The sequence below is a fragment of the Delphinapterus leucas genome, chromosome 2, assembly GCF_059928025.1.
Source record: "Delphinapterus leucas isolate spDelLeu-1000000601 "Yukka" chromosome 2, BTC_Dleu_Yukka2, whole genome shotgun sequence".
Taxonomy (NCBI): domain Eukaryota; kingdom Metazoa; phylum Chordata; class Mammalia; order Artiodactyla; family Monodontidae; genus Delphinapterus; species Delphinapterus leucas.
This window is the reverse complement of record NC_143130.1, coordinates 14,784,006-14,806,157: the sequence shown is the minus strand read 5'-3', so window position 1 is coordinate 14,806,157 and position 22,152 is coordinate 14,784,006. Positions and strand designations below refer to the sequence as shown.

The 22,152-nt window shown below is 36.6% G+C and overlaps 1 protein-coding gene across 8 annotated transcripts in view; it reads left to right on the top strand.

Annotated features, from left to right (window-relative positions):
- PLXDC2 (plexin domain containing 2) overlaps window positions 1–22,152 on the top strand; it is a 416,746-nt gene that overhangs the window by 338,410 nt on the left and 56,184 nt on the right. For 4 of the 8 annotated variants that reach the window (XM_089906450.1, XM_089906453.1, XM_089906449.1 and 1 more), the window contains exons 10-13: window positions 221–281; window positions 7,645–7,698; window positions 8,430–8,577; window positions 10,009–10,047. In XM_089906450.1, the coding sequence (XP_089762576.1) occupies window positions 221–281; window positions 7,645–7,698; window positions 8,430–8,577; window positions 10,009–10,047 (302 nt within the window). Of the gene's footprint in view, window positions 1–220; window positions 282–7,644; window positions 7,699–8,429; window positions 8,578–10,008; window positions 10,048–22,152 lie in introns of those variants that run through there. The other 4 variants (XR_016391880.1, XM_022580461.3, XM_089906452.1 and 1 more) reach the window with 2 other exon arrangements.

Below are 22,152 nucleotides of genomic sequence, written 5' to 3'. Positions count from 1 at the left end.
TGCCACATGCAACCATAACAGTACGATTACCTAAGGAGTAGGCCGTTACGCAGACCTCCGTAAATGCTTCTCCACCGCTCCAGCTAACAGTTCTATAGAAGAAAGGTTATGTTGTGCAGATTTTAGAATTAACTACTTACCGATCTTTTTCTTTTAATTTCTACCCCCACTCTGCACCCCATACTTTCTTTTCTGATCTGCAACGTGGCCTTCTCTGAAGATGTTCCAGTGGATTTGATCGCCATCGGCAGGACTGGGTGGACAGCGGATGCCCTGAAGAGGTACACATGTGCTTTATTATGACAAGATTGTTGGGAACAAGCTGTCATGTATTGTTGCTGCAACTTAATGAAAATGGTATCTAATTTAATAAAAAGGGCCATCAGTTACTGAGCCCTTATATGTACCAGATGTTGAGTTTAACTCGACATGTATTATCTCAATTTATTCTCATACCCATCCTATGAGGTCAGAGCTGTTATTGCCTCCATAGGACCAAGAGGAGAAGAGGGAAGGGTGAGGGGAGATGTTGGGGAAGGGGGTGGAGAGAGAGTGTCTGGAATTAGGTGTGTGACTCAGCAATAGTAGAACCAGGACTTAAGTCTCTGTGAGCAAAGGGCAGTTCTCTTAAACATTTGCTGCTTTTTGAGATCTAGGAAGCCATTGTTCATCTTTTTCGCTCAAATAACAAAATCATTGGAATGGGGGGAAAGATTGATTGCAGCAAATTGGCATGATAGAAGAAGGTAGACATGGTCTAACATAGAAACAGTTAAGTCCCAGGCAGACATGATGGAGACAATGATGCAAAGAAGTGATTCAAGCAAGTAAATAAAATTGTAGAATGGATTTTAACCTATTTACAATTTTTTAGTGAATTGCATTTACATTGTCATTTCAGAGTCACATAAAAATATCCTATAAAATTCAGAAAGAAAAGTATTTGTTTCTTCTCCCTTTGTTAAGTTTTAGGGTTTGAATTTTGAATAAAAACCATTATAACTTTTCTCATTTAGTAAAGCAAACCATGGCAAAGAGCTATTTTCAGAACTCTTAGGCAATCCTAGTTACTAGAGCCTTTATTTTTAATTTAGTTTTTATTTATGATGCCTCATAACTATCTTGAAAAATACATCTTTCAGGATATTCTTGAACATTAAGTACAGTATTGCCAACGCAGCTTTAATCAACTTTTTGACAGTTGTTTGGGGGGAATTACAGTGATAATTTATGTATTTCATGTCACTTATTTAACAACAGTAGTTCAAAAAGAAAATATATTGATAGAGTCATAGCTGTGTTTTCAGGTTGATGTTTCTTTCTTGTAATCACAGTTACCTCAGTTAAAAATGTTGAAATTGAATACCTGTGTAAAGATCAAGAGGGTGATTCAGACATCATCATTTTCTTGCTTTACTGTGGGCCCACCATGAAACATAAGCTATAGAGAAGAATCCGTCATATTCTAAGACCTCCTAAAGATATTTGTGGGGAAATTAATCGTGTCCTATGGCCTGTGCTAAGCACTAAAATTACAAAGAATTTTTTAAAAAATTACCCTCTCTTCCTAAGGAGCTCAGTATCTAGTACATTCTATAATATTCAATGTTTCCTTTTTATTCTGTAAGTAAATCGTCAACATTACTTGCTTTATGGTGAGCAATTGTATCCTTCTGTTACAGGTAACTAAACATGGTCACCAAGTCCAGTCCATTTTCAGTGCCCAAAACCAGTGTTAAATTTTCCTTCTGATCTTGTGAGATGAATTTATTCAATAAGCGCAAATCCTAATATGAGCGTTTATCGTGTACTGCTCTAAGCACTGCTAATGTAAAAGTGTGAGAAATGTGTATAGCAGGGGAGACAGACACTTAACAAAGGACAGCACTTAGAAAACCACTCAGGCAAAGAACTCTAAGTGCACGGTCTTGTTAAGTAGGACAAGGGAACATTTGCTTGGGGAGATGATATTTAACATGACTTCTGAAGGGTAACTGAAGGTATGAAGAGTGGTGAGAGATGAGACTGGTGAGGTAAACAGGGCCCTAAATGTAACATTGAAGGAGTTTGGGCCTTATCTTAAAGGCAAGAGAAAGCTATCTGGAGGGTTTTAATGAAGGGGGTGACATGATCCAAATGACTTTTTGGAAGAATGGATACATTGTATATTACACTGTCTTAATTACTATAGCTTCATAAGAAATATTGTTTATAGAACAAACCTCTTTACTTTTTCATCTTCACAAGCGTTTTCACAACTTTGGGGCTTTTGTTCTTCATATAAATTTTAGACTCAACTTACAAGATCTGTAATCAATCAATCAGTCAATCAATCTTGTCAATATTCTTACTGAATTTACATTGGATTGTGAATTATATCACATTTCTGAATTATGGAAATTTTATTTTTTACTTTATTTTTAAATTTTTATTATTATTTTTTAATAGATCTTTATTGGAGTATAATTGCTTCACAATACTGTGTTAGTTTCTGTTGTACAACAAAGTGAATCAGCCATATGCACACATATATCTCCATATCCCCTCCCTCTTGAGCCTCACCGAGCTGATTTCCCTGGGCTATGCTGCTGCTTCCCACTAGCTATCTATTTTCCATTTGGTAGTGTGTATATGTCCATGCCACTCTCTCACTTCGTCCCAGCTTCCCCCTCCCACCCCATGTCCTCAAGTCTATTCTCTATGTCTACGTCTTTATTCTTGCCCTGCCACTAGGTTCATCAGTACCATTTTTTTTTTTTAGATTCCATATATATGCGTTAATGGTATTTGTTTTTCTCTTTCTGACTTACTTCAGTCTGTATGAAAGACTCTGGGTCCACCCACCTCACTACAAATAACTCAGTTTCGTTCCTTTTTAAGGCTGAGTAATATTCCATTGTATCTATGTGCCACATCTTCTTTATCCATTCATCTGTCAAAGGACACTTAGGTTGCTTCCATGTCCTAGCTATTGTAAATAGTGCTGCAATGAACATTGTGGTACATGACTCTTTTTGAATTATGGTTTTCTCAGGGTATATGCCCAGTAGTGGGATGGCTGGGTCATATGGTAGTTCTATTTTTAGTTTTTTAAGGAACCTCCATACTGTTCTCCATAGTGGTTGCATCAATTTACATTCCCACCAACAGTGCAGGAGGGTTCCCTTTTCACCACACCCTTACCAGCATTTATTGTTTCTAGATTTTTTGATAATGGCCATTCTGAGTTTTGATTTGCATTTCTCCAATAATTAGTGATGTTGAGCATCTTTTCATGTGCCTCTTGGCCATCTATATGTCTTCTTTGGTGAAATGTCTATTTAGGTCTTCTGCCCATTTTTTAATTGGATTGTTTGGTTTTTTGGTACTGAGCCCCATGAGTTGCTTGTATATTTTGGAGATTAATCCTTTGTCTGTTGTTTCATTTGCAAATATTTTCTCCCATTCTGAGGGTTGTCTTTTCATCTTGTTTATGGTTTCCTTTGCTGTGCAAAAGCTTTTAAGTTTCATTAGGTCCCATTTGTTTATTTTTGTTTTTATTTTCATTACTCTAGGAGGTGGGTCAAAAAAGATCTTGCTGTGGTTTATGTCAAAGAGTGTTTTTCCTATGTTTTCCTCTAAGAGTTTTATAGTGTCTGGTCTTACATTTAGGTCTTTAATCCATTTGGAGTTTATTTTTGTGTAAGGTGTTAGGGAGTGTTCTAATTTCATTCTTTTACATGTAGCTGTCCAGTTTTCCCAGCACCACTTATTGAAGAGGCTGTCTTTTCTCCATTTTAAATTTCATCTTTTTATTATTGATTTCTTACCTAATTGAATTGTCAGAGGTCACATTCTATATGATACTGATTCTTTAAAATTGGTTGGAACTTTTAATGGAATAGCGAATGAGTAATTTGTACAAGTGATCTTCATGTGCTCAATAAGGATGTGTGTCTTCTTATTGCTTGGGTATGAAGTTTGATAAATGGGTTCTAGGTATTTCCACCATAAGCTTCTTTACCATACACATCTTTGCCACAGGCATTTTTGCTGCATAAGTAATTGGCCATAAGACAATTTTGCCGTAAAAGATAAAACAACAAAAAATAAAAGAGAGACGTTAGAAAGGACATACTGAAACATGAAAAATGAGTAACAAAATTAAAAAGACTTTATTGCAAAATACAAAATATCTGAATACATTCAACGTGCGTGTAGACTCATGACAATACTGTGCAAATAACTGACTTTATTCTGTGGGTTGTACCTAAGCACTTGCCTTCCAAGTCTTTTGTTCATCATATTACATTCTTTTGTTGTTTATTGATTTGTCTCCTTGTTCAGCATCCCAATTTTCACTAAAATGTCTTCCTTCTTTAAGAAAGGTATTAATTTCCAAATACTGGGAAGCATGTTTATAACTGAGCTTTGTACTGTGTTGTGAAAGCCTCTGCACTGTTGTTTGTTCTTAGCATTTTGTCACATGTCCATTGACAGACATTACAAAGTTCTGTGGGAAACATGGTTTCACTTCTGTGCCTTCAGGGCCCTCGGCCTCTTCCTCCTCCCATGTAGTGTGTTTCAAAAAAAGAAATCAACTCTTGGGGCAGATCATCACCATCTGTCATGATTTTTGTATTGTGTATATCAAACCAAACCATCAGCCAAGTATTTTATCTTTTATGGCAAAGTTGCCTTACAGCCAATTAGTTATGTGGCAAAAATATTTTCAGCAAAAATGCATGTGACAAAGATATTTACAGCAAAGAAGATTATGGTGAAAATTCCGGACATGTGATAAATATACTATTCAGTCAGACTGTCTTCATTCTCTTTATTTTTACCTTCTGAGCTCTTTGGAGAATAGGACCTTCTCATCATTTCATTGTATCTTGTAACCTCTCCTTTATATCATCTATTTTCTTATTTCTCTATGCTGTATCCTGGGGGATTCCTTCAGATCTATTTGCCAGTTTATTAATTCTCTCTTCCTTTTGTTTAATCTGCTGTCGAACCTGTCCATTAAGGTAGTAATTCCACAAATATATTTTTCATTTCTAAAATTTAAATCTTTATTAAATCTGTGGGCCTCTCACTGCTGTGGCCCCTCCCGTTGTGGAGCACAGGTTCCGGACGCGCAGGCTCAGTGGCCATGGCTCACGGGCCCAGCCGCTCCGCGGCATGTGGGATCCTCCCGGACCGGGGCATGAACCCGTGTCCCCTGCATCGGCAGGCGGACTCTCAACCACTGTGCCACCAGGGAAGCCCCGCCAAGTCATTTTTATAGTCTGTGATACTAGTTCATTTTTAAATTTTACTTTTCATTTCTTTAAATATTTCATATATAATTTTTATATATTCCATATTTGATGCCCCTACTATGTAAAAGGTTTTGGTAGTCTAATTATGTTGTTCTTTGTTTTTGCTGGCTCTTTGTCAGACTACTCTTTCTCTTTCTGTGTTTCTCGGTCCTTTAATTAGAAGTGCATTTGTTTGATCTTATTCCATGGGAATCCCTAGAATGTAAATAGGTGATGGTTTCACCAAAGAAGTTTTGATGATGGGAACCTGAGGGCTTTTAGGGGACGCCATGTGTTCCTGCCTTAATATGGGGAGGAGAGGTTTGGATTTATCTCCCTCATCTACTGCTGGTAGAAGGCTTGATCTCCTTAGGGCATAATTAATTTTTGACATTTTTACCCTCGGCGCAAACCGTGTGTTTTTACTTTGCCTAATGTATATTGTTCCTACTTTCTTTATAGCACACAGCTTTTGCTTTATTCTGTTTTGTGGGAGAGGCAAAAGAAAGGCCCCCTCAGAGATTTTCTTTACTTCCCGAAAATCCTAGTAATGCTTTAAAATTCGTGTTTTATCCAGAATCCACTTGTATTGTGACAGGAGGACCGTTTAAGGTCTGTGGTCTGCCTTTACTGCCATAAGCAAAACAAGTTCGGGACTTTAGCTTAAACATTACAGTGATTGATAATAATGTTTTTGAGAATAGAACCACAGGAGGAGAATAATGTGTGACAAGTTCCATCTTAGACTTACTGAGCCTGAGATGTCTGTGATATCCACATGCATGTAAGCCAATAGATAAATATTTGGGCCTAAAATTCAAGAGAAGAATGTAGACTGAAGATAGAGATTTATGCATAATTAACATAAAGATGTTAATTGAAATCATAGGTATGGAGGAGATTGCTAGTGACGGTGCATATAGAGAAAAGACAGGCCAGGAAAGATGCATAAGAACCACCAACACTTAAGGGACAGAAAGAAATGGAGATGGAGTTGTTAGACAGGTATCAGAAAACGGATGAGTGTGTGTCACAGAATCCAAGATTAGAAAGTGGACAGACTGTGCCTAATGCTAATGAGGTAGCAAGAGTGTACATGGAAGATTTAGTAGATAAGGAGATATTTTAAAACATTGGTATGAGAGTTTCAATTAAGTTGGATTGGGTAAAAACAAGTTTGTGGGAGTCTGAGAAGCCCTAGGCTGATCAGTCTTTCTGGAATTCTGACTGGATGGAAGGAAAAGTAGGATGATGTTGGGGTGCATGTGGAGAAGAATGAAGACAGAGTTTTTAAAATAAGATTGGACATGCTTGAGTATGTTTAAGTGCTGCCGATAACAAGGCAGGAGGGAATTAGAGATGAAATATTGAAGAGCAAGGAGGGGGTCAGATGAGCAGGTTCACAATACCTGAGAAGGTGGGCTGAGCTGGGCCAGAGTAGAGATTGAGAGAACAGCTGTATACCATAGACCGCATCCATCCTAACAGGAGGAAGGACAGGTCAGTTCAGGTTCAAGTAAGGATGGTGATTTGTAAATAAATTTAAAGAATTCTTGCTGATGACTCTTATCAAAGAAATAAAAAGTGAGCCCAAGGATAAAATTGGTAGAGGCATTATGGGATGGCAGTTCTAAGTAGAGTGGAGAGGGTTTGAAATTGATACTGAGCATAATTTGAGAGGAGATTAGCAAAGCAGGGCAGTATTGCCAGGCAGCACAGAAGGCCCCCGCTGGGCATGCAGGAAGTAAGTTTGTGGAGCTCCCAGTGGGAGGCTATAGGATTGTTCTCCAGCTCAGGCATGGAAAAGGCAGAGTTTTTACTATATTCAGTACTGCAGATTTTCTAAGAAGGTGTTGTGGAAAAAAGAAAAAGGCAACATGCTTAAAGGTACTGAAAAGAGAGGTTGAAGTGATGGAAAAAAGAAGACTAATGGGAGAAAATCATTGTGCTTGGGCTTTCTACATAATCACAGGATAAGAAGTATGTGAGTGAACAGCTACATGGATAGACTGAAAATAGGATAACTGAATTTATGATTTCAGAACTAAAGCATTCCCAGCCACAGGGAAGGTCCAGGGTATGAGGATGATAACAAAAGTGGAGTCAAGCAAGAGATCATGAGATCACTGAGCTGAGAAGATGCAGGAACTAAAGTTTGGGGAATTGAATGGGCCGCTAGGATGTTGAAGGAGGGAATAAGCTGTATCATATTTACTTAGTGACAAGGAAGCCATCTTTGGAGCTCTTCCTGAGCCAGCAGTATGGTGAATTGTACTTCACTAATGACAAGAGAAGTTTAAGAAAGGTGTTTATTCAATAATAATTTTCAAATGTGGGTAAGTACCATCCATGTACAGAATAGATATCTTCTACTCAAGGCCCACCAGAGGGATGGAGCCCTTTGAAGCACAAAGAGGTAGGGAGAAACGCCAACTTCTAAACCATGAAAGTTTGCATGTTGGAGATTGTTACTGGTAAACGTCATATTATTTATTCTTGTGGGCTATAAATGAACAATACAATATGCACCTTTTCCTCATGTAGCTCTGCTAAGGAGAAGATAGACTAAGTGATTACCTGAGTGCTGTTCAATCCTTTGCTTGGGTGGTTTTGAATATTTCATAAAGGAAAAACAAAATTTTAATTTTAAATATCCATTCATCCTGTGGTGGATTATTTTTCAAACAATAAAGTAGTATGGAGCAGTTACCACATTTTTAAAATTTAACATTACCAATTTCATGCGAATGGAATACATTCTCTCTTCACACACGTAAGCATGTTTTAAACCTTATCTTTATGCACATGTTTTTCTTCTAGTGTGAACGTTTCCCATCATGTCTTTTATAAATATACTGACATAAAATTTAGGTTAAGATAAACAGTAATATGAAAGGTTAACAGCAGAAATGGTGGAATCCAAATATCTAAAGATGGAAATGCTTTCTAACATTCAATTGTTTTCTCTTGTCTATTTTATATACTTTATACGTTAGTAAAATCTATAACTATAGTCCTGTACAAAAATAATGCATTCCTCATCTTTATTTGAGAGGCTTTTGTGCTTTACAGCCCAACTTCTTTGATATAATTTTAAAATATATGTATGATCACTCAAATTGTCTTCCCCTTTGTTTCTCTTATCAGTCAAAAGAGAAGCTCTGTGACACCACAGAGCCAGTGGAACGTTCTACTCAAACCACCACCATACGAGCAACGAGCACACAATTCAGGGTCCTGACGACCACCAGAAGAGCAGCAACACCCCGGCTGCCCACCAGCCTGCCCACAGAAGGTGCCCTGGAGATACTTTTGCTTTATTACTGAAGGAGGGAAAACTCACTGTGTTGACATGCACTGGAGAAGCTCTCCAGGGAGAAAGTTATTCTTTGGCAAACTGGATTTCGTAGGGATGTCTAAAAGGGAAAAGACAAAATTATTATGGAATAAAAATATGTGCTGGGTTCTTGTTAATGTATGGATGCCTTTTATTGAGATGTAGTCTTTCAGAGTGATCCTGGCTACTAGTCCTCCTTAGAAAAGAAATAAAGACTTCCTTTCATATTGCTAAACTTTGTAATAACGGCAATCAACATTTTAGTCACAGGATAGAAAGGCAAAATGCACAGAAAATGTCCATTGATTTTGGATTCTGAACACTAGGTAATCCTACTTATATGCAATTCTATTAATATTTGCCTGGATACAGTCAATAAAATATGCTGGTCTATAACCTGTAGAGAGGCACTGTGTATGACACAGAAATTGTACTTGAAAAACATTTCCTTTACCAGGAAAGGCAAAAATACTAAAGAACATTAATGCATGAGCACAACTCATTGGGGGAAGAAGGTATATTGGCCTAAATTTGTTAACCATCGATTCTGAAAGGTACCACTAGGGAGAAATGTGAGACCGCTTGGCCAAGAGTAAGCTTTAAGGGGGAAAACATGGTCTTATTTGTTTACTTTCATAAACCTTGCTTTCATTTAAGTAAGATATTAAATTAAACTTGAATCTTTTCATTGAAATTTAATTGGATATTAAAAGTTAACTGGAATAAAGTGATAAAGTGAGGTGGAGGATAGCTAGCTGCTAAATTATTTTATTGCTTTTAAAACCAATGTTATATTTTAATCCATCTTATTGTGGGTTGTTATATAGCCTGAGAAAAGTATTTTTGTAATTTGAATCCTGTCCTTTAGAATGAAATATACCACTGAAATATAAAAAAGCACATTGTACATTTTGTTCACATAGGACAAGATCTTTTCGTATATGATTTTGGTCATATTTGTTAGCAATAAGTAAGCATTTAACTTTTGAGGTTGAATTTGTAAATACAGACGAATATTTACTATTTCAATTAACTTGGAATTTTCTTGATTTTGATTTTTAAAATAAAGACTGTAGAGTCTAATTACAATAAGTCATTTTAGAAAATTAAAATAAATGTATTTTAAGTTAAAATTACAACAGTGTACTTTTCTCACAGCTCTTAAGAGTCATATAATAATTTACTGAAGTCTCCATCTTGCAATCTCAGTAAGAAAGTTTAGTATTACATCATATAACCTGCGACCTGCTCTCACTGCCATAGAAATTTACTCAGTAAAATATCAAAAGCTATTCCTGTTATAGTTAAGGCATTAGTAGACAATTACTGGTCTTAAGATTTGTGCACCTTAAAATTTTTTCTGTTATAACTTTGACTTTTCTCTTCCAGATGATACCAAGATAGCTCTACATCTAAAAGATAATGGAGGTAGGAACTGATTTTTTTCTTTTATAAAACTTTTAGATACTAATCTATTTCATCTATTTAAATATGGAAGGGACTTGTGGACTTCTAAATATAGAGTAAGGTTATATTTCTTTCCCTGTTGGCATGTAACATAGGAAGAATTCAGCAGTTGGCTTGAAAAGTCAAATTGTTTGAATAGTGGAATGAAATTCTAATCTTTGTATTTGCCTGTAAAACTACAAACACCAATGACCAATTATAAAGTGAAAATTTATCCACACACCTTGCTGTGCCTTGTCGCTGTCGTCCTAGGTTTATTAGTTGCACATGTGACTATCAAGGCTTTGAAAGATATTGACTAAAAATTTAAAAATAGTTCTTTTCCTATTAAATTATGTTACTTCATATTTATATGTGCGGCTCTATCATAGAATGCTGGATTTCATAAAAGAGATGTGTTATTAGTAATTGTTTATTCAGCTCAGGAAGGGGGTTTCCTCTTCTTAGCAGCACCTCTTACGTAAACGTGGGTACACTGTGATACTGACCTAGACACAATTTCACTTTTGCAGCCCCAGATGAATTCCTAAGTCAGAATCCAATATATACATTGTTAGGGATGTTTTTCTCTATAACTGTAGAGAATAGTTCCTAAATTACTCAGTCTAGGTCAAGTAACAATTACTTCTGTGTTTTCTTAGGTTACTATATATCTATATCTTTAGATCAGTCCACTTAAAAGAGAAGCTGCTTAGCCTCTTCATATATATCATTATTACATCGTTTGTCCCTTGTCTTGCTTCTGTAGCAAAGTGTTTTATTTCATTAATTTCTTATTCATTATTGTATTAATGCAGTAAGTGGATAGCTTAACAGATGACCATTTGCCACATATACACGCTAGAAATAAAACCTTGGTGCTTGAAGGGACTTTAGCAATCCCCTAGTTCAAAATTTCTCAGAGGAGGATGTTAGTGAACCTAAGTCTTCATGTTGGGGTTACCTCATTTTGAGAGAGGGTATATAGTATGAGATGAATGAAATGGAGGAGGGGTACCCAGAGGCTTCTGTTGTATTTGTTACATTTAATTCTTAACATGGGTAGTGGTTACATGTGTGTTTGTTATATTATTCTCCTGCTGTCTTTTCTTTTTTTTTCTTTAATATGACTAAAATATTCCATAATGCTAACAGAAAGAACAAAGGATTCATGTGATCAAATAGGTATGAGATACTCTGGGTGCAAGAAAATGAAAGAGATTTATTTTCTGGAAAACTGTTTAAAACTTTTACTGTTCGTTCGTGAATTCATTCATTTATTCCTGCCTAGTGCCTGCTAATTGCAAGGGATTGTTACATGCTTGCTGCTATGGTAGTGAAAAAGGTTTAGACAAATTCCCTGCTTTCAGAGAGCGTAGGTTCTAAAGAAATTTCAAGATGGTAATAAAGATTTAGTACCTGGCATTTCTCTGCTATTTGGTCATAAAAACTTTTTACAAATAGCATCTCAATGACTTAATGTTTTGTGGAATACATTTTGCAAAATAGTTTTCTAGAATATTACCAACTAGCTCAAGGAAAATCCCTAGTTTTGTTTAATGCAGCAAGGAATCATAAAACTTAGAAGATTTTCTTAACGCAATGCATTAAAACTATATTATGATGCTGAGACATCAAGTTAAGTAAATTCCAAGATTGAAATGGAGGACGTTTCCTCTTTTCTGTCATACTAGAAAAGTTGACTGTTGGATTTTCAGGTGATATTTAGATCATTAATATGCATCAGGTACCCATCAGAATTCCAAACTATCACAATAAGACTTAAACATGTCTATACATTGGAACTCTTTTCACAGCTAGGTTTGTTTATAAAGCACTTTTCCTAAAAGTGCAGTTAGAGCAGACCAACCTGACCAGTGTTAAGACAAATGTTCCTGCCAAAGAGTACTTAAGGGATATCACACATTACTTTTTACAGCGACTTTATTAAGATAACCTGCTGTCATTGCTTTTTATTTTATGGAATATGGAGATGTAGGAAGGATTGCCAATTTAAATCCAACTTCGTTCGTTAATTAAAACGAATTCCGTTGAAAACAGAATTCAGCATCGTTCTCCTCCTCCCCCCTCCAGCTTAACATTTTTGCAAGATTGAGGTAATAATGAAAAAGGATGCCTAATTTAAATGTTTTCTCACATTTATTGAGAATTCTTTTCAATGCAAGCTAAGACATTTTTATAAATTGCTATGTATTCAAAGAAATTCAGCACATTTTCTTTCTCGATTTAATTGGCTGTTCTTAAAACCATTTTAATTTAGAGGTCTGTATTTTCTAGAAAAGAGGGTGACATTTTTCAAAGCAGTCAATGTGTAGCTAGACTCTGCCTTTACATACATCATCTTCTTTAGATATTGGATTACCTTGGCTCTGAGTCTTCCTGGGATATTTCTTTGAGTTAAAGTAGTTGATTTTCTTAGTGGAATCCATAGCTGACATGATTATATATTCACTTTCCAGGAGATTTTCCTTCATCTTTGATATGAAAACATAAAATACTTCTGTGCAGCTGGACACCAAAGAAACACGACAGGGATTCTCATTCACAGGACGCAAACTGAGTTCCAGTCTGCTAAATCACTCTTGATAAATCTCAGTTGTGCATTGTGTTTCCTGCTACATTTAGATTAGGTCTAGGTAGAGCCTCTGCAAATTTCAAGCTAGTTGTTTGATTGGAGAAATTTTATTAGCCTTCAGAGTTGAGTGAAAATTCTAGGCTCTGTAAATAGTTTGGAGAAAAGAAACTGAAAAAATCTAAAAAAAGAGAATGATTCCTAAGGAGTGCAGGTCCCCTTAGTAAGATATAGCATTGATTTACCATGGTAAATGGCTGAATACAAAAACTCAGCAGAACTAATATAAAGATAGCATTTTATCTCCAACTGAAATATTCCTACTCACATGTTTATAATATTAAGTTTCGAGTAATACAGATGTCTAATTAAGTATCATTTCTGCTCCCTTATTTATGTGAAGGACTGGAAAGGAGGAGGAGGAAGTAGGAGGAAGAAATGAAGGAGGAGAAGGAGGGGGGGAGGAGGGGGGAAGAAAGGAGAAAAGAAGATGAAAGACACTCTTTCCTATGTTCCAAGCACAGTTCCAAATGCTGTACGTATATTAACTCATTTAATTCACACAATACCCCTGTAATTGGTCCTATTTGTATTTCCATTTTATAGCTGAGGAAACGAAGGTACAGAAAAGTAAGTTTACCTGGCTGGTACGTGGCAGAGCTGGGATGTGAATTTATTTAGTCTGGATGTGTATCCCAGGTCCTTGGCGGCCTCACAGCATGGCTGCTCCCTTGCAGTTGAGGCCTCTTAGAAGCTTTACAGGGGAGATGCGGCTGTAAGGAGTTTTACTCACACCTACTATAACTGATTATACTTAGAAGTATTTGGAAATGAAATTTCCTCTTCCCGTGTAATGATGCATTAGTTTCCATTTTAACCTTTCTTTGAAAAACAGTGCATTCATTCTCCTGTGTCATTGAGTCGTGTCTGAAGCACTGGGATGTGTTCTGCAAACTACAGGGCTACTCTGTGTTTATGATCAAAAACTAAATTCTTTCAACCTTCTATGTTTCTCGAGAAATTCAGGTTTAATTCTCCATTAAGGGGTTCCTAGAAAGTATTCTTTAAATATATGTATTTCTGTGGATAATGGTTATAAGCACTTAAAACTACACCTTCCTTGGGTTTTCAAATTCTGGCAAAAGCTTTTTTAAGAGTCGCATTTTTAAGGAATTACCTAGCTATATATTTTAGCGGTACAGCTATTGAATGCCTTCTTTGGCATTTAATTAGTTGCTTCCAAATGACCCTTACCAACTAAATAGAAATGTAAATGTCTTCAAGATGCAAACTGGATAAAAGTATATTTAGGGCTGGCTGAAAAAGGTTTGCAAGTTGAATCAATGGCAAAGCCTTTTAATTGAGAAATGAAATCCTCAACCAGATTCAGCTCAATTTAGCAAATTGAGTTGTACCATTCTGCTGCACTGCAGATGTTAAAATTATTTCAAGCTCTAAAATCCTGTGATTGATTTTATTATTTAAAATTTGTTGACTGAGATGTATCAGAGTACCAAAAACTGCATTCTCTCTTGGTTCCTCTGAAGGCTCTTTCCTTTGATAAAATTAAGTTTCTTTTAAAAATATATTTGAATGTAAGTTCTTAATTGCTAATGATATTTAAAGTATTGACACTCCAGACAGAATTGTTGTGTCATGCAGGTGGCACTGTGTTTGTCATTTCTTCTTATTGCTAGGAAGTCTACTAAACTTGGATTCTGAAAGGCTGCGTGCTTGAGTCGGAAGTTGGGGTTTTCATCGAAGGGATGCTGAAATAACTACGTTAAGCAGTTTGCAGAACATGATTAAGTTAATTCTGGGGTAAAATCTGCAAAGGGATTGATTTCAAAGAGCTAATACAGAAATACTTTGAATGAACTACAGAATGGCGTAAATTCTGATGCTGTTGTATTTAGATTTCTATTTCTGAACATATAAGACTTTTCATCCAAAGATAAAATGTTAGAACATTATTCTGACTTATTCACTAGACTACCTCTAAGGTTGTATTTTTTTACCTAGTCTGTAGCAACTGATCAAGTGTCTAGTGTTTCATTTATCATTCAGTCAAATTATTTTTTGACTTTAATACATAAGTCATTAAAGTAACATATCTTTCACTTGTTTCCCTACCTTCCCTTGCTATTTTTTTTTCATCTACTTCTTTCCCATAGATCACAGTCTTGTAAGCAAAGGGAAACTGTTATTACCTTTTGACTGACTATTGAATATCTATCACTTTCTGTTTCTAAAACTGTAAAGTATCTTGGCATTTGGTTTTATCTTTTGCTCTGTTTGGCTACTTTTCATGATAGCACTAACTCTGTAATAAAGTGTATATGTGCCATAATAGTGAAAATTTCTTATATTTCAGAATATTATTTTGAATGTTCCCTAGGATTAAGAATTTCTCTCCTAAAATTTTGTCCGGAGTAGTGGTTTTCAACTTTACATGTACATGGGAATCATCCAGTTATCCTCATCTAATTTTATTATTCTGGCTCATAAAACCCCAGTGCTCAGACTGTTCTCCATACCACTTAAATCTCAGCCTAGGGAGCTGGGACCCAGGCATCAATACTTTTTAAACCCTCAGGTGATTCCCACGTAAAGTTCAGTTGAGAACGAATGGTCTGATGCAATTCTTCATAAATATTAAAAAGCATCGGAATCACTGGAGGAAGAGAGAGTCTTGTTAAAATGCATTTTCTGCTTTAGTAGTTCCAGGGTGGAGCCCAAATCTTTGCAGTGGCTTTCTAACAAATTCTCAGATAATGCAGGAACCACCAGTTCACAGACCACACTGAGTGTCAAGAATTGCGTGAATTCTTGATTTCTTTCTGCCAGAATCCCCCAAATAAGAATGACATTTCTTACACTGAATCCACCCGTTGTTCCTTACCTTTACCTCATGACTCCTCTAAAGCAACACTTTAATTGGTGACAACAAGAAATTACCCCTGTCTACACATCGAGAATGTGTCTTGCTCAGCAGAGGCAAGGGACCCAGCAGCATTACGTTTGTTATAGCTCAATTTTAGTATAGTATGTGAAAATTAGTCCATTTTAGCAGTTACAAATTTATTTATGTTAGTAAAAGTTACATTTTCTTTACTTTGTTGAACCATATGAAATTGCTTAATTTTTTTTTTAGCATTTTTGACCCACAAAAATTTTAATTTCATTGTTCAACCCAATTGTTTAAAAAAAATTGTTATCCAGGATAGGAAAAGCGAAAGAAAAATCACATTGGAATATACATTTTCTCCTTTATTAGGATTTGTAGAGTTTATGCTGCTGATAGAACAAAATGATGTAGCAGAACCTCTCAAGAAATACACACACATGGCTTCCAAGAAGCAGCTCTAAATACACTTTCCATTTGCCATCAGCAGAATGTTTTACTACATCCTCTCATTGATCAATTCCTACCTTTCTTTCTGTGCTTGTCTCCTATATAATTTTCTGTCGTCTCTCTTCTTGTCAGAAACCTGTGCTTGGGGATCTCCTGTTGGAGGAAAAAGATTTCCATATACCATTAGATTTGGAACCTGAGATTTATGAGGGGCCCCAGGAGCAGTTTTTGTGTGACCCAATATTTCTTGTGACCCTTCCTAGGGTAGTCAACATGTATAAAGTTATTATTGTAGTTTTTTTTAGTATGAAATACCTAGTGATCATGCTACTTATGCTACTAAAATAATGTGTATGTCACTAGAAAATTAGATTAACTTTCATGTTGATTTGGCTTGACTTGATTTGATTTATTCAAGAAACATTTCTTAAACTACTATGCAATATGCCCATTAGTAGGAGATGGAGATACACAGATAAACAAGGGCTGTACATACTCTGAGGAAGCAGGTAGTCTAGTGGGACGAGATAGAGTAGTAAATCAATAACTAAGTATAGTGTGGAAAGTGCAAAGATAGATTAAGGAAAAACCATGAGGGCAGAGAAAAGGCACCTAAATAAAGCTGGAATTATGGGAAAGCTTCCCAGAAGAGATGATGCTTGATCCGAGTTTTGAAGTGTGGTTAAGATGTGTATAGAAAAGGGACAGAAGAATGACATTTCAGCAGAGGGATCAGCAAAGACAGAGGCTCAGTAGCATGAAACATCAAAATCTATTTAGCTAACTCTAGAGTTGCCACAGTTTATTTGGTTAGGGTAAAGATATACACAAGTAGTGATGGATGGTGAGGTTGAAAGACAAGTAGGGGCTTCAGGGCTTATAGCCTTTAATGTTTAATGTTAGGCAAGGGAGTTTAAACTTTATCCTGAAGATACTGGGAGCCATTGACATCATTTAGACAAAGGAGTGTCATGAAAAGTTTTCCATGTTTAGCAGGTCATTCTTGAGGGATCGTGGGGAACAGATGGGAAAGGAGTGAGACTGAGACCAAGAAAACTAGTTAAGAAACTATACTAGTAATTCATAGAAGAAACAGTGAGAGGCTAAACTAAAGTAGTGGTTAATAATGTAAATAAAGGAGAGAGAATGGACAGGAGAAATATATTTAATGAGTAGAAGCTACCTAACTAATATCTGATTGGATGTGTGATTTATGTGATAGGATAGTGACTGAAATGGCTCCCAGGACTTGGGTTTAATTATATGGTGGATGATGGTGCTGTTAAGAGGGAAAACAGGAAGAGGAACAGGTTTTTAGGAGAGGCAAGGATTTAATTTGAGCATACTGACTTTGCAGTATCTGTGGGACATCCAAATGAAGATGTCCAGTAGGCATTTTTCTATGCAAATCTGAAACTCACTTGAGAAATACAAGCAAATGATATAAGTTTGGGCATCATCAGCATATAAATGATAGTTGAAGTTGTCAGAGTGAATGAGATTACAAAAGAATAACATATAAGTGAAGAGAGAAGAGGACTAAGGAGGGAACACAGCATTTGAGATTTTGTGAAGGAAACTGAAAACAGAGTAAAAGAGACAGCAGGAAAATCAGAAGAGTTTGGTATCACAGAAAACAAAGAAGAAAATTTCAAGGAGGGAGTAGAGAACAATGTCAATGCCGCAGACAAGACAAGTTAAAAAAAAAAAAAAAAACAGAAAAGTGACCATTAGATTAGGTAGCTTGTTGATATTTGTTGACCTTGACCTGGCAGTTCTACAGTCCACAGCTGCACAATCCCCAGACAGAATTTGAGAAGTTGATGGGAAATAAGGAAGTTGAAGTCAAACAGGACATGCTGCTACTTAAAAGAAGCTTGGTGAGAAGGGAAGTAGAGATTTCTGTTGTTTTATTTTAGGAGCATATTTACATGTTAGAGGTGTTGAGGAGAAAAAAGACATGAAAATAAGGAGTTGAGAGATGACTGAGAAAGAACTGATATATGTGCAAGTGGGGGCGGGTCAGTCCACATTAATGAAATGAGCCAGGTGAGAGGGAGAAATTGAGAGAGTTAATCTGAGCTTGCTAGTTTCTCAGTATAATAGGAGACAAAGCAATGGGGCAAGAGTGAGTGGGAGAGGTCAGAGTACGGTGTCCAGGAGTTGAAAGGACTCATAAAACATTTCTGAGGGGAATGGAAAAGGGAGCCTCCTATTAATGTATAAAGGGCATGCCAGTATGTATTTGGAGCCTGCTGACCTTGGTGACCATCCTTGGCATTTTATGACATCAACACTAAGTGTTTTCATGTGAGCTTAAATCAATGCTTATGGCTCATGTAGTAAGCTGAACCAGTTTAAGCAAGCAAAAAAAAATTTTTTTTGTGAGAGAAAAGATATGCTATTTTTTAAAAGGCATAAAGCTTTAAAGACAGTATTTTAATCCATTAGATGGTAAATTTAGTTTAGTATTTTCAACAGCTAGGTTCTCAGTGGCTTACTGTTCCATTAAGACTAATTGTTGCTTTAATTTTATTCTGCAGTGTTCAAGTAATACCATGCAAGATTTAAAATGTATCTTGGGTAACAAGGACAGGCACTAATTATTTAACACTAATTCATAACAGTACTATAAGCTACTGTGACCAAATGTTATTATTTCAGTTACAGTAATGAATTAACAACTTACTGGATAAAATTTCAACCATAAGTGATTTTAACACGTGTTAACATTATGCTCAGCAACTACTAAAGAAAAAATGTTTAAGTGTAGAGCTAAATTTAAATGGAATTCTAAGAAATATTTGTTTAACCTAAAGAAGGCAAGAGAAGAGGAAAAAATTGACCACGTAATGGATGAATTCAAAGGAAACAAATAGCAAAATGGCAGACCAAATTCAGCCATACCAATAATTATATTAAATATAAAGAGAATAAACACTCCAATTAAAAACATCGATTATCAGACTGACTTTTTAAAAATAAGATCCAATTATATACTGTTTATAAGAGATGTAAAATGATTTTAAGGTAAAAGATTTTGAGGTAAGACAATAGAAAAATATATATCCTGCAAATGTAACCATAGGAAAAGTTGAGTGGCTACTAAATATCAGACTAAGTAGACTTAAAGACAAGGAGTAGCAACAGAGGTAAAGAGGAACATATCAAATGATAAAAGGGTCATACATCAGGAAGAAGTTATAATTTTTTTTGATGTAGACCATTTTTTTTAATTTTATTTATTTTTTTATACAGCAGGTTCTTATTGGTCATCAATTTTATACACATCAGTGTATACATGTCAATTCCAGTCGCCCAATCCATCACACCACCATCTGCACCCCCCACTGCTTTCCCCTCTGGGTGTCCATACATTTGTTCTCTACATCTGTGTCTCAACTTCTGCCCTGCAAACCGGTTCATCTGTACCATTTTTCTAGGTTCCACATACATGCATTAGTATACGATATTTGCTTTTCTCTTTCTGACTTACTTCACTCTGTATGACAGTCTCTAGATCCATCCACATCTCAATAAATGACCAAATTTCGTTCCTTTTTATGGCTGAGTAATATTCCATTGTATCTATGTGCCACATCTTCTTTATCCATTCATCTGTTGATGGGCATTTAGGTTGCTTCCATGACCTGGCTATTGTAAATAGTGCTACAATGAACATTGGGGTGCATGTGTCTTTTTGAATTATGGTTTTCTCTGGGTATATGCCCAGTAGTGGGATTGCTGGGTCATATGGTAGTTCTATTTTTAGTTGTTTAAGGAACCTCCATACTGTTCTCCATAGTGGCTGTATCAATTTACATCCCCACCAACAGTGCAAGAGGGTTCCCTTTTCTCCACACCCTCTCCAGCATTTGTTGTTTGTAGATTTTCTGATGATGCCCATTCTAACCGGTGTGAGGTGATACCTCATTGTGGTCTTGATTTGCATTTCTCTAATAATTAGTGGCGCTGAGCAGATTTTCATGTGCCTCTTGGCCATCTGTATGTCTTCTTTGGAGAAATGTCTATTTAGGTCTTCTGCCCATTTTTGGATTGCATCGTTTGCTTCTTTAATATTGTGCTGCGTGAGCTGTTCATACATTTTGGAGATGAAATGAATCTACAGTAGGAAGCACAGTGGTTGCGGGAAGGGAACTTTCTGAAGGCATGGAGATGTTCTGTATCTTGGTTTGGCTGATGATTACTTTGGTATATAAAAATTATCAAAGTTTATCGATTTGTACACTTAAGATCTGTGCATTTCAAGGATGCAAATTTTAGTGAAAAAAAAAGACAGAAAAAAGAGAAATTTTGATGCCCTTCTCATAAACGAGATAGTTTTTTTTTTAATTCTTGTGAAGAAATTTTTCCAAGCTTCTTAAAATTCTTAATGAAAGAGAGTAAAAAGTCTTATCCTTAGCAAATGAGCTTCTCTAATTAGTAGCATAAAATTTAACGCTCTGATTACTTGATTCATGTTTTGCTTTAAGTTATTCTTAAAATCTTCCCATGTAATTGCTAATAATGATAAAATTATCTAGCAATTATTGGGCTGTTAGTATACACCAGGCACTCTTCTAAGGGCTTTGCATGTTTCTCTCATTAATCCTTAGAGTACCCTATGAAGAAAGTAGTACTATAATCCCATTTTACGCATGAAGTATCTTACACATGAAATATCAGAAGCACGGGATTTAAGTAATCTGTCTGGGATCACATGTCTGTAAGGGATATAGCTGGGCTCTACCACCAAACACTCTGCTGTCAGAGCACATGCTGCTCCCCATTGCCATCCTGTCCTACAACCTGGGAGGGCTGCTCCAGATGTGGCACTGAACCCGGAGGAAGAGTCCTCTTCACCCTGTACCTGTCAAAGCAGAAAGACAGACGCGTGTCCAAACCACGTAGCTAATGTGGAGCCTTAGTACCTGCACTCCTCTTAATCATGGCTCTACTACCAGATCAGTATGAGACATTCTTGAAATTATTCATAACAATGGGATCCTTTCTCTCACTGAAGCTTAAGTGCATGTTGAATGAAAGCAAGGACATTATGTAGCCATTTGTCTGCCATTCTCCCTCTGTTAAAGCGGTCCACGATCTCAGCAAACACAAGCAGTGCCAACTGCCAGTTCATAGTGAGAATGAGCCTTACGGGTCCTCTGATCCCATCCCCCAACACTTTGAGACCCAAACCCTTGCAACTATAAGAGTCATAGGAGTGCTGCATACCCACGGTGTGGGACCATTTTACAAAACTGATTTGATGGAAAAGATTAGGCTGAGATGAGTGCTCACCTGCTGGAGTAACCATATCCTATCCCACATTCAAAGAGTGGAACTTTAGATGCCAGGAAACTTGATATTCCAGGACCTAAGGGGCAGACAGTTGTGGTAAACACAATTTTACAGCATCCTTCCTCCCAAGCAGGCTAGCTGACTCTGTCCCCATTAGAGGCATTATCTGAGCCATGTTGTGACAGTACTGATGCTAAACAATAAACTATAAATACCCTGCAAAACTGGTCCTCAGAGCTTCAGTTTCTTCTTTCTACTCTTGCTATACATGCACATTTTATTAGTTCTGGTAACCCAAGTTTTTTTCCCAGTTTCCGATTCTGTCTTTTTGAGATACATGGCACATTCATCTAGTCCTGCCTGGGAGATTCCATACATCAAACTACAACAAATAACAAAAGGATTGTGCGGTTGTTAAGAGCATCAAGGACTAAGTTTCAATCCTGAGGTCCCCACAAGGGCCAAACTGTTGTCTCCAGCAACTAAATTAATCCATGCTTTCTTAGGAAGCACAAAGGTTCTCGTTAATTTTAAGCACAAACGCAGGTGTGAAAGACCTTGAGATTGGTTTAATATTCAGCAGTTTTCAGAAGAAGTTGCCTATAGATAATCACAGAAAGGTTGATTTTATTTAGACAGCCTACTGAATCACAGCAGCTTGGCTTTTGTTTTTCAGATAGTGGCTGCAGGTTCTTTGTAGCATGGCCATGTCCCAGCTGCCGCTGGGCTCTGGGAAGAGACAGTTAAACTCATAAGGACCTTGGTGGCCTGTTTTCCTACAGAGGGGTATACAGTGCAGGTGCATGGAGATTGAACCTGATCTTTCCACTGGAAAAAC